Source organism: Anastrepha ludens, chromosome 5 (assembly GCF_028408465.1).
Source record: "Anastrepha ludens isolate Willacy chromosome 5, idAnaLude1.1, whole genome shotgun sequence".
NCBI classification, from domain to species: domain Eukaryota; kingdom Metazoa; phylum Arthropoda; class Insecta; order Diptera; family Tephritidae; genus Anastrepha; species Anastrepha ludens.
The window spans coordinates 27,531,147-27,552,502 of NC_071501.1; the positions used below are offsets into that span (position 1 = coordinate 27,531,147).

The 21,356-nt window shown below is 34.4% G+C and overlaps 1 protein-coding gene across 3 annotated transcripts in view; it reads right to left on the reverse strand.

The window, feature by feature from the left end:
- The window catches only part of LOC128865100 (tyrosine-protein phosphatase Lar), a 271,747-nt gene that overhangs the window by 146,492 nt on the left and 103,899 nt on the right, over positions 1-21,356 (reverse strand). For all 3 annotated transcript variants that reach the window (XM_054105073.1, XM_054105071.1, XM_054105072.1), the window contains one exon: positions 1,544-1,644. In XM_054105073.1, the coding sequence (XP_053961048.1) occupies positions 1,544-1,644 (101 nt within the window). The remainder of the gene's footprint in view (positions 1-1,543; positions 1,645-21,356) is intronic.

Genomic DNA, 21,356 nt, shown 5'->3' on the forward strand with positions numbered 1-21,356 from the left:
ATAAAGTTTGAAATTTTGAGAAAAACTTGTTGAATTTTTATAAAGTATGTATAGAGTTTGAAACTTTCGGTATACGTCACATGAGAAATTTTCAGGCGAACTAAGAAAAGTAAAATCTACAGATCGAAAAAAGTATACGACCAATCAATACTATAAAGGTGAAAATCTGTACGTTGTCCGCGCATCACTACGAAACGACAACACCAAATGACGTAAACATTTTTATACATTCATATTTTAACCCAATGAAGGTTATAGGCATGTTTTTATGATGGAACTCCCTTCCCACAGCCCCCAGGCCGCGCCACCACTCTCATTCGTCACTAATAATCGAATATTTTCTTAAATTTAATCTAAAAAATCTTAGTTTTTCCTATTTCCTACTATTTATAGCACACTCTAGACTTCATAATCCGCATAAGCTGTTCAACTATGACGCAAATGCAAAGTTCAAAAACGGTTTGAGAGAGAAAATTAATAAAGATAATTTTGCTTGATATTTTTTTGATTTGTTGCTTTGATTTTATTCAACGAGGCATAGCAACGGATACCGGATATTGTAATATTATGGTTATTAATACAAAATTAGGAAAGCAGAACTATCGTAGGTATACTGACAGGCCACAATTTGTTAGCGGTATACGTATACAAGATGGGAATTGCAAACAATGATAGCTGTAGATTTTGCAACGAACTAGAAGAGAGGGAAACTCTTGAACACTTTCTATGTTCTTGCCCTGTATTAGCTAGAACCCGAATGAAATGTTAGGAGTTCTATAATATGAGAGGTTAGAATGCCTCTCGGCGTTAGAGCTTCAGAGCTTACTTAGATTCGTAAAGACGCAGGCTTATTACAAGAAGCCTACTACAAGGAAACGTAAGGATTAAGCTCTATCTGGTACCACTAAGGACCAATAGGTCTATGTGATGGCTTTCGGCTAGCCAGGCCAACCTAACCTAACCTAAGACATTTCGGCTTATAGACACACTTCTTTTGTAAGTTTATGCAAATTAAGTCCAACAAAAACTTTCTAGAAGGAATTAGCTTCGAACTCTAAACAACTATGTGCAAATTCGAGCATTTTCTGCACAGTTGTTATCGCATAAACATATTTTGAATCTTTATTCTAAAATTTGAAGAGATTGATATTTTTATATTTGCCAATGGCTTTTATGAATGATTGCTTATGCGTTGCTAGCTGATAGCAGCTGTTACAAAGTCAACTTAAATATTTTCTGTGCTCTGCACTATGTAGCTCGGCACCTTGCGCTCCCTTAAGATTTTGTTATTTTTTCCTGTTATTCGAAATACAAATTTTTTCAAATCCTAATAATAATAATTATATTGTATAACACTGTGAATAACTCTATTTTTAATTGTTAATTTTTTTTCGAAATCTTATTTTAAGATTTTGTTGTATTTTTTGAGTTTTCTAGTTAACCGCAATACTATTTTTTCAAATTTTACTTTAAAATTTTGTCTAAGTACTGTGAAATTTTTAATTCTACAAAAGAAAAAATATTTAAAAAAAATTCTACTTACGGTCACTTGTCCATTTGGTGTCTCTGGCGGTTCCCACGTTATAACCATTGTTGAGGAACTCAGTGGACGGACTTGTACATTGCGTGGCGCGCTTTCCATTTCTGTAAGTTAGATTAAATAGAAAAGGTGAATGTTAAAATGTGAAAACGAATATCATTTTTAGCATTTTTTCTGGCATCATTTTTCGTGGTAATGTTAACAAGAACTTGTGCTCAAAATAGTAATAGCGGATTAATTATCAAGTTTTTATAATTTTTGTTTTTGCATTTTTTATTTTTTTGTTTTTTATAAAAATATTGTACGTTTTATAATACAAACCATATATCTGAAAGCTCCAAACTTTCTACCAAATTCACAAAAATTTAACAAGTTTAAAAAAATTATCAACAAAATTTTCAACTTTTTAAAAAGAAGTGATAGATTGAAGTCGCTTTAAAATCACGTTGAGTTTTGATAATTTTTTTTGCATTATTTTGCGTTATTGACAAATTTTTCCACATAAACCACGTCTTTTATACGGAAAAAATGCTCAATGCTTCAGCGAATTTTTTTTTTCAAAAATCTTGTCATCAAAATTTTAAGTATTTTTAGCGTAAGTTTGAAAGGGGTAAAAAATCGGGTTGTTGAGTACTTTTTTCCATATTAAACATGTCTTTTAAAGGGTGGTTAAATTTCAAGGGCCGATGTTGAATGTGAACCACATCTAAACGTCAACGACACCGTTGAACTTCTTTCTTTAGGGTTTTTTGAAAGAAATTGTATACGTCGATAAGCCAGCAACAATTTAAGAGCTAGAGGTTGAGATAATTCGGCACATTAACGGCATAGAACCTCAATTATGTCTCAGCGTCATCGAAAATTTGGACCATCGGATGGAGGTGCGCTGCCGAGGCTGTGGCGGCCCTTTGGCCGATATTTTGTTCCATACATAATTGAGCTATACCAATATTATCATAATAAAGAGAAATGATAATAATTTCCTAAAAAATTGTATTTTATTCAAAATCAACACCGGCCCCTGAAACTTAACCACCCTATATATGGAAAAAAGGCTTAAGGCCTCAGAGAGAATTTTTTTTTAAATTCACAAAAATTTTGATGTACCTGAAACTTACATTTTGTATACTGATACTAAAAATTCTTAATAAAAAATAAAAAAAAATTTAAATTTTGTCTACATTTTCGTGAAAAGCTTTGACCTTGGGTTATATGGTTTTTATTTGTAGAATGCATAACATTTTTATAAAAATATAAAAAACTGAGTTATGAAAAAAAAAATAAAAGATTGTTAAATCCTTGTAATTCCTCGTGCTGCTATTATTTTGAACGCCGATGTATATGTACACCTTCCATACATTCATAAAAAAATGTTTCATGTAACAGAAATTCCACTTTTCAACATTTTTGTTTGCGTGTATGAAAAAAAAATATAACTTTTTCTTTTGCAAGCAACTTCTGCACACACACACACACACACAAACACCAGACACATACATATGGTACAACCTCATACGTCAATCCATCAATCATGCCATTAAAATTCAATTAAATATTATACATTTCAGCAACAGGGCAAGCAACCCTTTGGACGATCCTCACAGGACGCCAAGAATACATTTCAATCTCATTTTATCAATTATTTGCCTTATTAACACAAAAATTAATTCAGTTACAAAGACATTCAATGAATTGCTGCTGCTTCTGCTGCCACTGCCACCATCCTTCATACCTCTTTTGTCGATTTATTTGCTTGATTTCACTGTAAGACCACTTCAACGTCGCGCACTCATCTTCATTGAATATATTCGTCATTTCTTATTTTAACTTCAATTAGTCATTATGCCACTACAGCGTAACCGCAGCATCAATTACGTGCAATTAAAAATCGAGCGAAGCGGAGACCCAAATCAATACGTTCTCGTTTCATTGAGCCAAGCAAGTGGCAGGTAGACAGAGCAGCCACCCCATAAACCCAAAGTCAATCCCAATCAAACAACCAAACTACGAGTATGAATTGTCGGCTATGGCACAGCTAAGGCAGAGCGAGAGTCAACCAATCAGCCAAGCATATAACCACTTCCTCCACATCAAACGTATAGGAAACGGAAGAGGAAACAAAAGAACCGCAATGCAATTGAAGCGTACACATGCATACATACGTATACACACACCCATCTACAGTCGCATACTTAGCCACATAAACGTCAAACATAACCAATACTTGCAAATTAGCAAATGATACCATGCAGGGAAATCTATTAGTGCCGGGAACTGGTATACTTCTTTGATATTATATTTAGAACTAAGTATCATATGACCTTCCCCATAAGCAGCTGGTGAGTCGATTTTTCTGCGATTTTCCTTTTGCTAAGCAACAACTTAATGCGTAAGAAATCGTAGTCATCACATGACGTCGCAGTAGTCATGGGAGAATATTACTTTATATTTTTCTGCTTTGACACTGTTAAAGTATGATATAATCATAGATGTCACTATTACCACAAAAACGAGCAGCGAAATGGTTCATAATACGCGAAATCGCACCATTCTGCTTCGGCAAACTAATGAAAACGTTCAAGTTTTCCCTGCTGGGTTAGGACAGGCAAATGGGCAAATCAATTTATGGCGAAGGTGGTATAGTATTGCTCGCTGTACATTAATTGCTAATTAAAAATATACGCTTACACACATACAAACCTATATTCCTAAATGCCGCCTGAGTGCAGGCAAAAAAAGGTCAAAGTGGTCGAGAGAAATGCATTGAAAGAAATCGCGAAAAGTCAGTTGCAGCCGCAGCGACTTAAGAAGTGCAGAAAATTGTATAGGAATATGAAAGAATGGATTGACAAAAACAAAAACAAAAATAAAAAAATTAAAAGAAAATTAATAAATAAAAGAGCTGCAGAGCTGTACGAAAGAAATAAAAATAACTGAAAAAAAATTAAATGGGAGAAAGGTGATGATTGAAGATTTTAATGAAGAAAATTTGTAAAGAATAGATTGCAAGCAATGAGGGAAATAAAATGTGTATCAATGAGAAAAAAAATTAAAATGCACGAAAGATATTTAAAATACATTAAAAATGCAATCAATTGCAAGTGAATTGCACAAAAGAAATGCACATGTGATGTCAATGGATGAAATCAAATCAAATAAAATAAATAAAATAAAATCGTAAGATTTTTACTAGCAACAAAATTAAAAATTTTAATTTAAATTATTATATGGTAAACGAGGCACGGCCCCTATTAAGACAGATGCTGCTATATATAAAGGAAGTACACTCATGCTTATATAATTAAGTCACTTTTTACGTAAAGCACGGTCCTCGCACTTTTCCAAACATAAGTTTTTTGGGATGCAAAAGGGGATTTGGTAAAACAATAAATTCTAAAAATTATTGGAACCTTTTTGACCAGCTGAAGGGGAAAAAATGTAAAACAGACCCAGTTTGCAAAAGAAATAAATTATTTTTCATCAGAACGATAAAGTGTATTTCAAACCATAAAATTTTGTTTTTCTTGTCGAATAGCAAAACTTATTGAACAACTTAGTATGTGCTTTTTATCGAATGAAAGACCATTAAGAAGCAGAAAGCCCTGAAGTAAGAGCGAAACGCTAGGAAATCTAATCCAAAAAATATGAGTCTGCAAAGAATTCACATGCGTTCATATTTTCACCTTTTTAAAGTTGAATGTTATGGTTTGAATGATTTTAAGATTTTGAATTTATCCACAGGTTTATGATGATTTATTTTAAAAAAATTAAAAAAAAAAATACAAAAAGAAAAAAATTGAATTAGATTTATATAAAAAAGTTGAACTAAAAAACAACAATAACAAAAAAAAAAAATTTATGAAAAGAAACTAAAGATCAAATATCAAAAAATATCAAATATTGAGAAACAAAAAACGATAAAACCAAACACCAAAAAAATGTAATTATTACAAAAAAAATAAATAAAAAATAAAAACCAAATATCAAAAATTTTTATTTTTATTGAACTACATATGCAGAGGCATACGAGAAAAAAATTCCCTATTGCATTCGTTGAGTAGTTGCGTTTTGGGCAGTTGCACTAGACTAAACTTTTCAAAAATATTTTTTTTATAATTTATATTAAAAATATTTGTATATAAAAAAGTATTAAGAAAAATTCTGATATATTAAAATACTGCATTTTTTACAATTTATATTTAAAAAAATTATGTTTGGAAAAGTTTGTATTTAAAAAGCTTTTATTAAAGAAAAATATTGAAAAAATTGTATTTAAAGACTACAACGAAACTAAAAAGTTGCGTTGTCAAAGTAATACATAATTTTTATGAAACGATTGCGTTTATTGGGTAGTGGTGTTTTAAGAAGTTGCGTTTGAAAAGGTTAACCTCTAATTCAAAAATTTTTTTTTGTTTAATTTATGGGTACAAACAATTTTTATAAATAAAGTGTATTTACAAAATTGTTTTCTTAATTTATATTGAGAAAAATTTATGTTACAAAAAAAAGTAAAAAAAAATTAAGGAAATGTATTAAAAAATGTATTTAAAAAAGTTATATTAAAAGATTTATGTTTAATAAAATTTGACTTAAAAAAATTTAAATAAAAAGTTTTTATTTAAAAAAAAAATACATTTAAGAAAATTTTTACAAACAAAAAAATTAAAAAAATATATATCTAAATAACTACAGCGGAGCTAAAAAGTTGCTTTCTTGGAGCAATACCTTATCTCTATAAATCAGTGGCGATTGTTGAGCAGTGGCATATTTGAGTTTCGAGAGAAAAACAGTATTAAAAAAAACTTGTTTGGATAATTAACTCTTAAAAAAATTTCATTTACAAAAAGTGTTAAACAAATGTTTTTTTAAACTTTTTATTCAAAAAATAAAAAAAAAATTTTATTCAAAAAGATTTATTAAAACAAATTTATCTAAAAAAATTTATTAAGAAAAATTTATTTAAAAACATTGTATTTTAAAAAATTTATGTTTAAATAAATTAGATTTACAAAAATTTGTATATAAAAAATATTAAAAAATTGTATTTAAAAATATTTTCATTAAAAAAAAAAGTATTAAACAAATGTTTTTTAAATCTTTTTATTCAAAAGATATAAAAAAAAGTTTATTTAAAAAGATTTATTAAAAAAATTATCTTAAAAAATTTATAAAAAAAATTTATTTCTAAAAATGTATTGGAGAAAATATCAAAAAAATGTATTTATTTGAAAAATTATTTTAAAAAATGTTTTAAAAAAAATGTATTTACAATAAAAAAATTTATTAAAAAAAATACCAAAAAAATGTATTTATTTGCACATTTTTTATAACTTATATTTAAAAATATTTGTATTTAAAAAAATTACTGAAAAAATTTATATTTAAGGGGGAACGCCACTGTGTGGGTCAAAAAATAGTCGAGTTTTGGGAATTTTTTTTGTAAGTAGGAATGATTATTCGAGGATCGGACAAAAGGCAATTTATTATATAATATATGTATTAAAATATGTTGTTGTCAATTTTTATTAAAATATATTGAAAATAGACACATTTATGTAAATCAACGTAAAAAAATGACGTGTGGTGGCAGCGATACAGCAATGAATAATCATCTGAAATCAAAAAACCAAAAAGTTTATTAATCTAGACAATAGTAGCTATCGTTGTACGTAGCCATTTTTTTTGGTTTGTTTGTTTTTTTTTTTTTTTGAAAAAATGGTGGTGATTTGAGTTTCGATGAGTGTTTTTCACCCTTTTTTTAATTTTCAGCAGGCCCAAAAAAATAGTTATTTTCAAAATTTTGTACGTACAACGATAGCCAATGCGATAACACAAATTTTTAAAAAAAGAAAATGAAAATCGGTTCATTAGTCTATTTTTTTCTCGATTTTAGAAGTTTGCAGATCGCAGCTCGGCAATGTTTTTTTTTCTCATTTTGTTGGCTAGCGGTACTACATCGTATGCCCGCTGGATACGCAGTTTAAGGTACACTATCTGCTGTTTAGATATTTATCACCCTCAAATAATTTTTAAAACCCTTCCTTCGCTAGTCAATGCACAGCCATTTTCATTTTCAAGTATGCGGCGTACCTTGAGATTTAATTTGCTGTATTCATTCTTGTATCAATACCATCCTATAACTTATTTATGTATCAACAGTATTTCTGGTATTTATTTGTATATATTATGTAATGTCTGGATATCTTTAATTTGTTCTTTATTTTAATGTCTATAATAAAAATGGCAAAACTTGTAAACCTCCACTACAACATTCAAAAGTTCTATAACTCAATTAATGCCCAATCGATGTATGTCAAATTAAGGATGGCTTGTCTTTGTAAATTCATATGTATGTATGTACGTGTAAAAGTTCATGCTATGCACTATAACTTGTATATGTATGCATACGTTTGCATATGTACGCATATGCGTAAAAATGAAAAGCCCTTTCAAACAACTACAACCCTTAGTACAGCGCTATGCCCAACTCTATATAATTCAATCTATCATTCGAACATCCAACGCTGCATACATACAAATTTGTGTTAAAGAAAGTAAGCAAATTTCTTGCATATGAACATTTACATATATTTTGTCATTTTAATGCGTAGACATTGAACTTCCAACTAGAAATTTACATATCAACACTCATTGCACCATTTCTGTTGATAAAATATGCAACTCAATATTATTTCTTTCACTTCAATCTCTGCACGCAGACTGCTCTATTTTGTCTTATGTATGTACATAGGTATGTACTATATGTGTGTATACTGCAGGCTCCTTTATCTAGTCCAAATTATTTTGCAAATAGATTTTGCATTTATTTCGAGATTTATGTTGAGATAACATTTTGTGAAAAGTCTTTTTATTTAATCTACAAAGAAAATTTCATTCATACAAAGAAAATTTTCATTCAAACTGCTTGTTTGCTGTCACATTCGGCATGCAATCCATACACACTCGCACATACATACATACCTAACTCCATTTATTTAAGGAATTTCATGCTATTATTATTTTACAGTCTTATCTGCAATTCATTTTTGAAGTTGCTGTTGTCTGCACAAAGTGCAGAGCAGAAGTGCAAAGGTGCGCCTGCAAGCAGACTACATAGATATTTAAATTGTATTATGCGATTGATGAATATTTATTTGATAAATTTGTTTTATGAAGTCTTAATATGCGATATATTTATGCGCATAAATGTGCATTTGTAAAATGTTGTGTTTGTGAGATCTGTTGAGTTTGGGCATAAATGGATGAGTTTCAATTTAACAAACTGGTCACAGCAGCAAATGTGCAAGTACAAAGAGATGTAGCATAAGAACAAATTTATGAGCTGCTTTTAATGCTTTATTAAGCTGACTTTATCTGAGTCTAAAGATATAGGAGGAAGTGGTGTCAACGATGCACTGAGATTCGAAAAACCAATACTGATGGAAAAATGGTAAATTATTCGACTTTGTTAAGAGCAAAAATTTTGTTTGACACTAAGCAGTTGTGGGAGCTGGCTACTGTGGTGTGGGAGCTGGCTTCCGTTCGGAGCCACTCAACCTATCTCGTCTTCCTGACTACGCCAGCATGTTCCAGGCAAAACTTTTAGCGACCAGAGAAGCATGCAAGTCATTAAAGCTCTATAAGGAAGTTGGTGCAAGAGTAGCTATCTTCTCAGACACTCAAGCAGCTATAAAGGCCTTGGACCCCAATTCCATTTCATCCAAACTGGTCTTATAGTGTAGAGAAGAGCTGGAATTGCTTAGTCTTTGGCTTGAAATTACTTTGATATGGGCTCTCGGTCATAGGAACATACGGGGTAATGAGATAGCGGATGAGCGAGCAAGAAAAGGTTCGACACTAGACTTAGCAGAGGCGGTGGCCGTCTCCACCCCCACTGAACACATTAAAAGCATCCATTGCTTCACCCTATCATGCTTTAGCCGAAAGAAGATGGAAGCAAATAACTACATGTATTACAACAAAAAACACATTTGGTGAGTGTCATGCAAATATTTCTTATGTTTTGAATCTAGTGGGTCGAGCGAAGCACAGCACCAAAAAACAACGAAAGCGGAACTGAAACTGAGAGCAGATGGAAGATCTTACACAGAAATATAAAATATTCCTTTTTCATGATCTGCAAAAATTCCAATGCAATAAAATTTGTGGAAAAACCAGAAATAAGCAGATAAACAAAAAACTTTCCTGCAAGACGATCGCAAAGTTGTAAGGTGCTGCAAAAAATTGTAAAGCTGACATGTGACGTAATATTTTATGGACTGACGAGTCTTATATAGTTTTGGCTGGCGGCATGGCGGTCCACGACAATATGTTAGACGTCAACCTGACACAAAAAAACCAGCCCCAATACACACTAAAAACCATTAAATATGATGGCTCAAAAATAATGGAACAGGGATGTTTCTAATATTATGGTGCAGGTCCCATGCACAAAATGGATGACATTAGGGACACGAATATTTATGTGGAAATAATGCAGCATGTTATGTTGTCGTATTGCAGGGAGGAAATGCCAATAAAATGAGTCTACCAGCAAGAAAATGATCCTAAACACACGAATTCCTATAGAAAGGAATATTTGAAGTGGAATATAGAGCCATGCGCTGCTCTACAGTTAAGGGGGCAGATACCTGTAAACGGCAATATTTTCCCTGATTTTCATTCAAATTATATAAAATGAAGAAGTCAATAAATTTTTTTCAAAATTGGCATATAGTTTATTTATACATTAAAATAATATAATTTTTTTTTTATATTTTTATCATTTAAAATGGCGGATGTACACTCAGTTCTTCCAGGAAGGTCGCAGTGGGGCTTCTCAATCGGCGGGCATTGTAGCATCGGCGGCAGTGACCTGAATACAAAAAACCAAGAATTTTTTTTGTTTATTAATGTCATAATTTCTATACGAATTTAAAAAAAAAATGGGGGGAAAAAATTCGCGGAATAAAATGCTTCAAAGAAAAAAAAAATTAATTTTGGGGCGAATTTTCCTACTATTTTTGCTTCGAAATTTTACAGGTATCTGCCCCCTTAAGGGGGGAAGCTGGTCTAGAGCGCAAAAAATGGGCATATTTTATGAATTTATTTTGACTCAACAAAGGAATCAATCGAAAATCTGTGAAATAGGTTTAATAATATAGCTTTCATGGTACAAATACAAAATTTTTCGTCTGAATTAATTTCAAAATGGCCGCTGTCCAGCAGTTCTCCTAAGGCGCCTTTTTTTCTAGTGGGTCCATTGCCGAAGACGTAAACTCCTTAATTTTTGTCCTGGATCAAAAAATAAAATTTTTTAGTTTCTATATAACAACAGAAAGAGACGTACGTAGGATTTTTTCGATATTTTGTTTTTTCGCGAAATGGTGCACGTTTGAACAAAAAGTTACAATTTTCACTATAAAGAACGACATAAAATTGTTGATTAAAAAAAAAACTATGTAATATAAATAAAAAATCCTACGTACGTCTCCGGAGAAAGGTATTTCGAATGTATTGTCAAAATTTCGTAAGAATCGGTAAAGATTTGTTCGAGTTATGTCTTCGGCCAGTTTAAAAAAAGTGATTTCGAGAAAAACGCGTTTAAAGTTGTAAGTAGCGTTCGGGGCATACCTGCGAGGCACTGCCGTCGAATGAAAAATTTGGGCATTTAGACATTTTTGCTGGCATCCCTCATTTGGTATATTATTTCTAAGACCCTAAAGCACCTTTTAAGACAAAAAAAAATTTTTCGATTTTTTCAAAATTCTAGACCAGCTTCCCCCATTAAGGCAAAGTGTACAAGGAGGAATATTGAGCAGCTCAATAACAAATCTGCAGATATAGAAATCAGAGACCGTACGTTTTTTCTTTGCTTTGCCTGCCAATTCTCGCTTAGGCACACAGGCTGCGTGTATAGCCAGCAGTTAAAAAAAATTCCTTTCGCTTTCAAAACTTTCATAGTAATAGGAAATAATTGATGCGCTTTTTAATGCAGATTTATAGTAAATATTTCACAGTTTTATAGCAAAGTAAGATCACTCCAATCGGTTGCATAATTTTTGTTTTGTTGCACTTAGAAACCTGCTTTCATGATTTTTTTTACATATTTTGACTTATAGACACGCCCCTTTGGTAAGTTTCTACAGTTTATGTCGAAGAAAAAAACCTTTCATAAGTGATTAACTTCAAAATACAAAAAACTCTGCGCAAATTGGAGCATTCTCCGCATTGTTATTAGCACACATACATACATACAAATTTTGTGACTTTATTTTTAAGAGATGTAAAGATGAGTATGCGCTTTCGCACTGTGCCTACGACTACATTTAAAGTGAATGCAAAAGTTCAAACATAATTTCTGGATAGTTTTTTTTTTATTTTGCATTCACTCAGAATGTACGCCAAACAATTTAACACATTTTACAACTTTTGAGTAGCATCCAAAAATTTATTACGCTAATTTAAGTTTTGCACTCTCAATAGTTTTGGATGCGAATTTTGGAGTACCAATACCAAAGCAAATATACCAACATCACCACAGCCTGCACTGTGCAAATAACTTGGCAATTAATTCTGTGCGCGCATCCACACAAGCGCATGGCGATAACGTTTGGCACACACACGCACATACATGTGTCCATACTAAACTGTATACTTTTAGGCGTTAGTAGTTAAAGTTTGTCCGTAAAGGAGTTTTGTCTTTGCAACGCAAGAGTTCCGTTGCAACTTTTACGCTCTCCGAACAAACAAAAATAACGATGCGAACGCATTTAGACCACAAAGGTACTCTGCAACACAGGACTTTTACACATGTACCGCTACTTAACGAGTTTGTGTATGTGCATGTGTAAGTGCTGGTATGTGTAAGTTTAAAATTTTCACGATAATTTATTTGCACTGCTTTCGCACATACATGTATGTGCGTGTGTGTGTGTGTATGGCTGTGTGTATTTATGCGAGCGTATAAAGCGAAAGTTTCACCTATCTCTCATCATGTGCGAGCAAGTCAAACTGCGAGTATAACTACAATAAATATTTGTGCCTCAAAATTGGCGAAAAGTTATTTTGGGTAAGCGAAATTAATGCCAAATAGGATTAAAGAATATTTTTTTTTGTAGTGACAGCAGGAAGTGCGTATTACATATCGGAGAGAGAGAGATAGAGAGAGAGAGAGAGAGAGATAGAGAGAGAGAGATAGAGAGAGAGACAGGGAGAGAGAGAGAGATAGAGAGAGAGAGAGAGAGATAGAGAGAGAGATAGAGAGAGAGAGAGGGAGAGAGAGAGAGAGAGAGAGTGCTGAGCAAGAAGTTTAAGTTTTGCTAGTTATTAAGGGGACAGATACCAGTACAATTTCAAAAAAAAAAAAAATTGTTTTTCATAAAATGTTAATATAATCCTTTAAGAATATGTCAAAAAATTTTTAGAACGTAAATTTAAGTATTTCTTATGTTATATATCGTCAACCCTGGCGACTCTATTCTTTGCGTTCGAGCGGTAGGTATATACCTATGAAATGAGACTTTTTTTTCAATTTCAAACGTTCATTAACACAAAATGGTTACGAATTTAGTCTTCAAAATAATAACCATCGCTAGCGACACATTTTTCCCATCTCTCATGCAATTTGTGGATGCCGCGCCAAAAAAAATTGGCCGTCTTTGGCCGCAAACGACTCATCGAACCATTTAAGGCTTCTTCGTGAGAATTGAAGCGCTGCTCGGAAAGTGCGTGGCCCATCGATGCAAACAAATGATAATCGGAAGGCGCCAAGTCTGGTTAGTAAGCTGCATGCACCAGCGGTTCCCAATCGTACGTCTCCACGAATTCCTGGGTCGCTCTTGTTCGATGTGGCGGTACATTGTCAGCAAGAAAAATTACTTTGTGACGCCGATCGGCATATTCTGGGCGTTTTCGGTGCATAGCGCTGTTCAAATCGGCCAATTGTCGTTGGTAGCGTGCACCGTCAACTGTTTCACCTGGTTTTAATAGCTCGTACCAAATCATACCACGCTGATCCCAGAAAACACACAGCATTGCCTTACGGCCGAAGCGATTTGGTTTGGCCGTGGTTTTTGGCTTGTGGCCGGGCGGACTATACGAACGTTTACGCTTGGGATTGGAGAAATACACCCATTTTTCATCACCCGTAACGATTCGATGCAAAAAAGACTTCCTTTTGAACCGGGAGAGCAGCATTTCACAAGTGGTTTCACGATGCCCACAAATCGTAGTTTGAAGGCACGAAATTCGACATTTTTAAGAGCGACAAAAATGCATTGTTGTATGAAACGTAACAAACAATGAACTGAATATTGTTGACAGATGACAGACGAAAAACACAAGCCATTTGGGAAGGTTTAAAAATACTCCTAGCGACATCTATGGACTAATAGCTGAAAGTCTCATTTTATAGGTAACTAGGGTTCAAATTTTAGACGCGTTTTTTTCAAACTATATTTTTCGAATTTTCGATATTTTCTATTATGATATTACTTTCTATGTGAATTTACAATTTTTCGAAAAATTTTTGAAAAAATAATTTTTTCGAAGCAAAAATGGTAGGAAAATTCGCCCCAAACTTAATATTTTTTAAGCATTTTATTCCGCGAATTTTTTTTCCCCCATTTTTGTTTAATTCATATAGAAATTATGACATTAATAAACAAAAAAATGCTTGGTTTTTTGTATTCAGGTCACTGACGCTGATGCTGCAATGCCCGCCGATTGAGAAGCCCCGCAGCGACCTCCCTGGAAGAATTGAGTGTACATCCGCCATTTTAAATTATTAAAAAAAAAAAAAATTATATTATTTTTATGTATAAACAAACTGTTTGGCAAATTTTGAAAAAAATATATTGACTTCTTCATTTTAAATAATTTGAATGAAAGTCAGAGAAAATATGGCCGTTTACAGGTCTTTGTCCCCTTAAAGCTAAAAACGATTTGTGGTAAAGAAATATGGGTTTTTAGGGTAAAAAAAAATCGATTTTGGTTTATTTGAGAAAATGAATGTACATAATCTCAAGAATGTTGTGTCCAAATTTTAAGTCAATCGGTGCAAAACTCACAAAGTTAGAGTATTATAACCGTTGGCCGCTCCGACTCGGCTACCTGCTATGGTCGAACACCATTGACACATTTTCTGGAAAACGACGTTTTTCAAGTCGGTGGACACTTTTTCTCTGAATCTACTCGACCGATCTTCCTGAAATTTTGTACACACTTTCTCTAGATAATTATCGAGGTAACCCTGGGAGGTTTTTTTTCAATTTTTATTTATTTTACAATAAACAATATTATGCGATTTATCGTCTAAAAATCGCACTTCTACTTCAAATGTTAGAAAAAATTGAAAAAAAAAATTTTTTAATAAAAACTCGACAGGGTTACCTCGGATTTTTGATTACCTAATGAAAACTCTTTGATTTTTTGATTTCAGATGATCCAATGCTGAGAAAAACTGTCCACGGCAAATTGCCTTTTTTTCGAGACGTCTGCGTAGATCTGCTGTCAACGGCTCAATTTTGTATATTTTCTTGTGAAAATTTTTGAAAATATTTTTGAAATATGAGTTTACAGTATACTAATTGGATAAATAAATTTACATGAATCATCTTTCCAAAAAAAAAAATGCATAAATAAGTGCATATTTTTAGTGGAATTAACCCTACCCCCCCTTAAGGAAACCACAAATGCATATAAAAGCTTTTTTGTGGATCTTACTCATGATTTTAGCGTAACTCGCCTTTTGAACGGATGGCCACCATAAAAGTCTTTCATATATTAAGATTGATCTAATTATCGAAGTAAAGGGTGATTTTTTAAGAGCTATAGGAAAGTTTTTCAAAAAACACACGTAACATTAAAAAAAATGCATGCAATTTTTATTTAAATCGACAGTAAAGTCCATATAATTATATGCTTGGAGATTGTTTCGTGCAAATGTTGACCGCGACTGCGCTTCAAATGGTCCATCCTCTTAGTCCAATTTTGGCATACTCTTTCCAATGTTTCGGTCGGTATCTCACATATAAATGCTTTAATGTTGTATTCCAATGCGTTCGTTGAAGCAGGCTTGTCTGAATAGACATGAGCTTTATTAACATAGCCCCACAAAAAATAATCTAAAGGCGTTATATCGCACGATCTGGGTGGCCAATTGACAGGTCCTGAACGTGAAATAAAATGTTCACCGAACTCGCCTCTCAACAAGTCCATTGTTACGCGTGCTGTGTGGCATGTGGCACCGTCTTGCTGAAACCACTTGTCAAACAAGTCAAGCCCTTGCATTTTGGGCAAAACAAATTGGATATCATTTCAGGGTAGCGCTCACCATTCACGGTTACGTTACGATTCGCAGCATCTTTGAAGAAGTACGGTCCAATGAGCCCTCCAGCACATAAACCACACCAAACTGTGACCTTGCAGTTCTTTTGGCTGATCTTCACTCCAAAATCGACAATTCTGCTTATTTACGTACCCATTGATCCAAAAATGAGCTTCGTCGTTGAACACAATTTTTCCATAAAAAAGTGGATCTTCGGCCAACTTTCCAAGAGCCCATTCACCAAAAATTTTGCGTTGCGGTGGGTCGTTCGGCTTCAATTCTTGCACCAGCTGTATTTTGAAAGGCTTCACGCCTAAATCCTTTCGCAAAATGTTCCACGTTGTTGAGTAACAGAGGCCCAATTGCTGCGAACGGCGACGAATCGATATTTGCTGGTCATCATTAACACTGGCCGATACAGCTGCGATATTTTCTTCAGTTCGCACTCTACGTAAGCGTGTTGGTGGTTTGACGTCCAATAATGTAAATTTGGTTCTAAATTTAGTCACAATAGCTCGAATAGCCGCTTCAGTGGGTCGATTAAATTGACCATAAAATGGAAGAAGCGCGCGATAAACTTTCTTAACAGAACACGCATTTTTAAATAAAATTCAATGATTTGCAAGCGTTGTTCGTTTGTAAGACGATTCATGGTTAAATTATAGACCAAACTGAAGATGTTTGACAGTGAAACAAAATACGAAACGTGCGTCAGCTGTTTAAACCAACTGTTTAAAAAGATAATAGCTAAAAAATCACTCGTATGTAGCCAATGAGTAACCGACCGCTTTTTTGCAAGTATATAATGCAACGTTGGCCTTTTTTACTCTTTCCTCAATATTAGGTTTCCATGTGAGTTTCCTATGTAATATGATTACTACGTACTTGACATTCTCTCTCAAAGGAATCTCTACACCCTTGAAAGCCGGCGGGGAGATTATAGGAAGCCCATGTTTCCTTGTGAAGAGAATTATTTTAGTTTCTGCGGGACTTATAGCGAGTCCCCTACTCTCAGTCCAGCTCCTAAGCGTGGCCATGTTAGAGCGCAGAATGTCCAAAAGGGTGTTGGGATATCTGCCTTTAACATATATTACTAGGTTGTCTGCGTATCCCAAAATCCAGAGGAGGGGGGGTGAGGACCCCACTTTAAGGTGTGCCTCTGTAGACCTGTCTGTTTAGAACAAAGCTGCCTAAATGAGCCGTTACCTTCCTTCTGACGAGTACTGATTCTTTCAGGGCAACAACGTGTGGTTCAACTCCAAGGTCTTCTAACTATAGCGCTCGCTTTTATATTGTTGAAGGCGCCTTCTAAAGGATGGTTAAATTTCAAGGGCCAATGTTGAATGTGAACCACACCTAAACGTCAAGTTTTTTTCTGCATTTCATTTGACATTTTTCAATTTCACACTAATTCAATTTGAACCGTGGAAAGATACACAATCGAGCAACGCGTTAAAGTTATTCAGACTTATTATAAAAACGGGCGTTCAAATCAAAATGCATATCGCGCACTTCGTGAAGAAAATCATGTTCTGTGATGAGGCACATTTTCACCTCAGTGGATTCGTTAATAAGCAGAATTACTGCATTTGGGCGAATGATAGTCCAAGAGTGATTGCCGAAAAACCAATGCACCCACAAAGAGTGACTGTTTGGTACGGTTTATGGGCCGTCGACATCATTGGGCCGTATTTTTTCAAAAATTAAGCCGGTCAGGCAGTTACTGTGAATAGTGTTCGCTTTCGTGAGATGATAACGAGCTTTTTATGGCCCGAATTGAAAGATATGGATGTGGACGATATGTGGTTTCAACAGGACGGTTCCACTTGTCCCACGTCGCGGCGATATCAATTAGCCGCCAAGATCATGAGATTTGACACCGTTGGACTTCTTTCTTTGGGGTTATTTGAAAGAAAAGGTGTACGTCGATAAGCCAGCAACAATTCAAGAGCTAAGGGATGAGATAATTCGGCACATAGAACCTCAATTATGCCTCAGCGTCTTCGAAAATTTGGACCATCGGATGGAGGTGTGCCGCCGAGGCCGCCGCGGCGGCCATTTGGCCAATATTGTATTCCATACGCAATTGCGCCATACCAATATTATCATAATAAAGAGAAATGATAATAATTTCCTAAAAAAATTGTATTTTATTCAAAATCAACACCGGCCTTTGAAATTTAACCACCCTTTATATCTATGACGGCAACCAAGGTAAACTCTTTAGCTGATAAATATTTTTCCACCAACACCCGCCAAGTTAGTGTAAGGCGGTTTCTGTAGATTTGACTATAGTGTAGACATGTATATACTCGTTTTGATCGATACTTTACGAGATATCGATCACTACAACCATCGGCCGAGAAAATATTGAATTTTTGGTATTTTTGTTTCGTTGGTAATTAAGAATATAATCCATATTAATTTACTCCAAATCAATTCACCAGGTTGCGCAGTTTGGCAATTAGTTTTGGAAAAATGCGTAGCCATTTGTCAATTACATCCATAGCAGATAGTTGTGTGAGCTTTATATTGATAGAAAATATGTTTCCGAAAACTCCTCTCATTCATTCGCTTAATTAAAAAGTTTGCAGCTAAATGTTTGTATGTATGCAGCTGCAGTTAGTGGCACTTAAATTTAACTGTACATACATTTGACGGTTGAAACGATTTTCTGGTGCGAATTCCGTTTATATGGTAACTTTTTAATAAATATACGTATGCATGCGTGCGTGTGTGTATGTGTGTGTGCGAGCGTTTGCGGATTTATGCAGCTCAAACGGCTATTATTCAAATATTCCCGCACTCGCGCTATAGCCGCAACAAATATGTTCGCTCCTTCCACTCATGAATTTATACATTTTGATTTGTAATCATTGCAGCCAGCCAGCGTTGGCCACCTTCTGCCGCCTGCGCCTTTAACCGATGGCACTGTGTCCATTTAGTCTTTCCAATTTGTGGTGCGCTCGGTTCATTTTGAAAATTTTATTGTTCATTTGTTCGTTTGCTTAGCTATGCGCAGCTATCCAGAAATGTCTGTCTATTTGTTCAACTATCCGCTAAATGCCACTCACGCCAATCTGCTTGCGCCTGTTGAGTGCTTGTATGTATGTGTGCGTGTATGTTGGTAGACAAGATAGGCTTCTATTATTTGCCGTTTCTGCGTGCCACTTTCTATAGCACCGCTGCACATTTCATACGTACACACACACACTACTTTTTGCTTATTGCATTGTCTATTTGTTCTTTGCATTTTGCATTCATAATGAGTGAAATTGATTTGTGAAAATGTTTGCATTTGCAATTGCCATATTGACGCGTCGAACAAAGGCTGACAGCAGAAGGCAAAGATAAAAAAAAAAGTTACAGCAAAAAAAATTAACTTTAAAAATTGTCACAAATGTCGCTGCCACATTTCGCATTCATTCAGTGATTTCGATCAATGCAATTGCAGTTGGTCATGGCGAAAATTCCTCGTACTTGTATACTCGCTTGTTCGGCAATAATTTTGCAATTTTCACTGTTAAAAACAGCCATGCGGACGCTACTTGCAGATATGTAAGTGTGTATTATGGTACCTCTTCCTCCTACTTCGCCCCTCTTCTATGCGTCAAACAATATTTGATCTCTTCATTTGCGTTTTCATTTCTAAAATGATATGCGCTATTGTTGCTGCCGCATTTTAGGCGCTCCAGCCTGTTATGGGAAATTTTGCGCGTAGATTGTAGAGTACATTTGCTTTTATTGAAATATTAACACATGCGGCGACATGCAGTGGTATGTTAAATTTTTCATACAGATGTTGCCCTGATTTCTATTTGCTTTGCAAATTAATTGTTTGTGCATTTTTGGTTTGTTGGTAAATTTCAGTAGCTGCAGGCGCAAACAATGTGTTAATACGCATACAAAAGTAACAAAAACAAAAACCAAACCAAAAAAGTGGCGACCGAATTAGCTGTGGTGTACAGTGCGTATGAGTGACATTTTAATGATTTTGGTATTTGAGTTTTATTTCAACTGAGTTCTATGAAGTAATTAAATTTTATTTCAGAAAATGGAATTTTAGTTTCAGAAAATAAAGTTTAAGTTTGCGTGAGTATGAGCTTAGCACTATGCAACCGTTAAACGAGAAATATGCAATAATTTTTTGTGCATTTTGTGCGATTGGAATTTATGAGAGTTAAAATTTTATAAATTTTTTAAAGTTTTTTAATTTATAGAGTTCAATTTGTTATAACGAGTACAACGTTTTTCAAATGAAAATCTAATTGCATAGCTTTTTGCGGTGTTGCCCTCGAGCTTTGTGATTTTACGTGAGTCACCATCAAAGCCAGAAAACAGATCTCTTCTTTGTAGGCCGCAAGGATGCAATGCGAGAATGCAGGCCGCGTCAAACCATAGCACATAAACATTTTATACAAGATTTTCCAGTTACTTTTTGATGTGCATTATTTTTGTATAAAAGCATAGCTCATTGTTTGATAAAAACCAAAATCATACAATTTTTAAATTTCATAGAAAAATGAGAAAAATTCCACAAACTAAGCACATAAACATTTTATACCAGATTTTCCAGTTACTTTTTGATGAGCATTATTTTTGTATAAAAGCATAGCTCATTGTTTGGTAAAAACCAAATTCATACAATTTTTGAATTTCATAGAAAAATTAGATAAATTCCACAAACTCTTCATCACAACTCCATGGTAGGTAGGTAGTTAAAATGGCAAGAGTACCACAGCCACACTTCAAGTAGCACTTACGTGCCGTTTTGATACCATAATGTGGACCACCAACTGTGAAAAGATTAAGAGAAAAAACCGTCTACAGCCATCCCGTGCTGTTGATGTAGTGGAGGAGAGAAAATGAATCTAGGCTGGAGAATTTCTTCAAGTCATCCCCAAAGGGCACGCTAAGGAATCTCAAGCGCCTAGCCACCAGAGCCGGACATTTGCAGAGAAAGTGTTCAACAGTCTCTTTCTCTGCAGGATCCCCACAGCTTCTGCAATAGGGGTTGTACGGAAATCCAAGCTTTTCCGCATGAGTACCGATCACCCAGTGACCAGTGACCACCGCAATGAGTTTGGAAATTGAATGGCGGGGGATTCCCATTACCTTAAACTTTCTGTTTCTATCGTATTGGGGCCATAGCACACGATGAGACAGACCTCCATCTGTCTTGCGCTTTTCTTAGAAAGAAATTGTGTAGTTTCCCTTTAACAACGGACAAAGGGACACCAATGTCTGAGAGGGGGACAGCTGAAACCAGTTCAGTCGACCCCTTACTGGCAAGCTCGTCGGCAATTTCATTTCCCTCTATATTCATATGCCCAGGAACCCAGATAAGAGAGATGTTTCCTGCTCGATCGAGATGTTTGAGTTCCTCCTTACAGGAGTTCATCAGAAGAGAGCTGCAATACGGCGACGACAGTGCCTTGATCGCAGCTTGGCTATAGGAAAAAATATTAATGTCTCCCTTCCAACAGC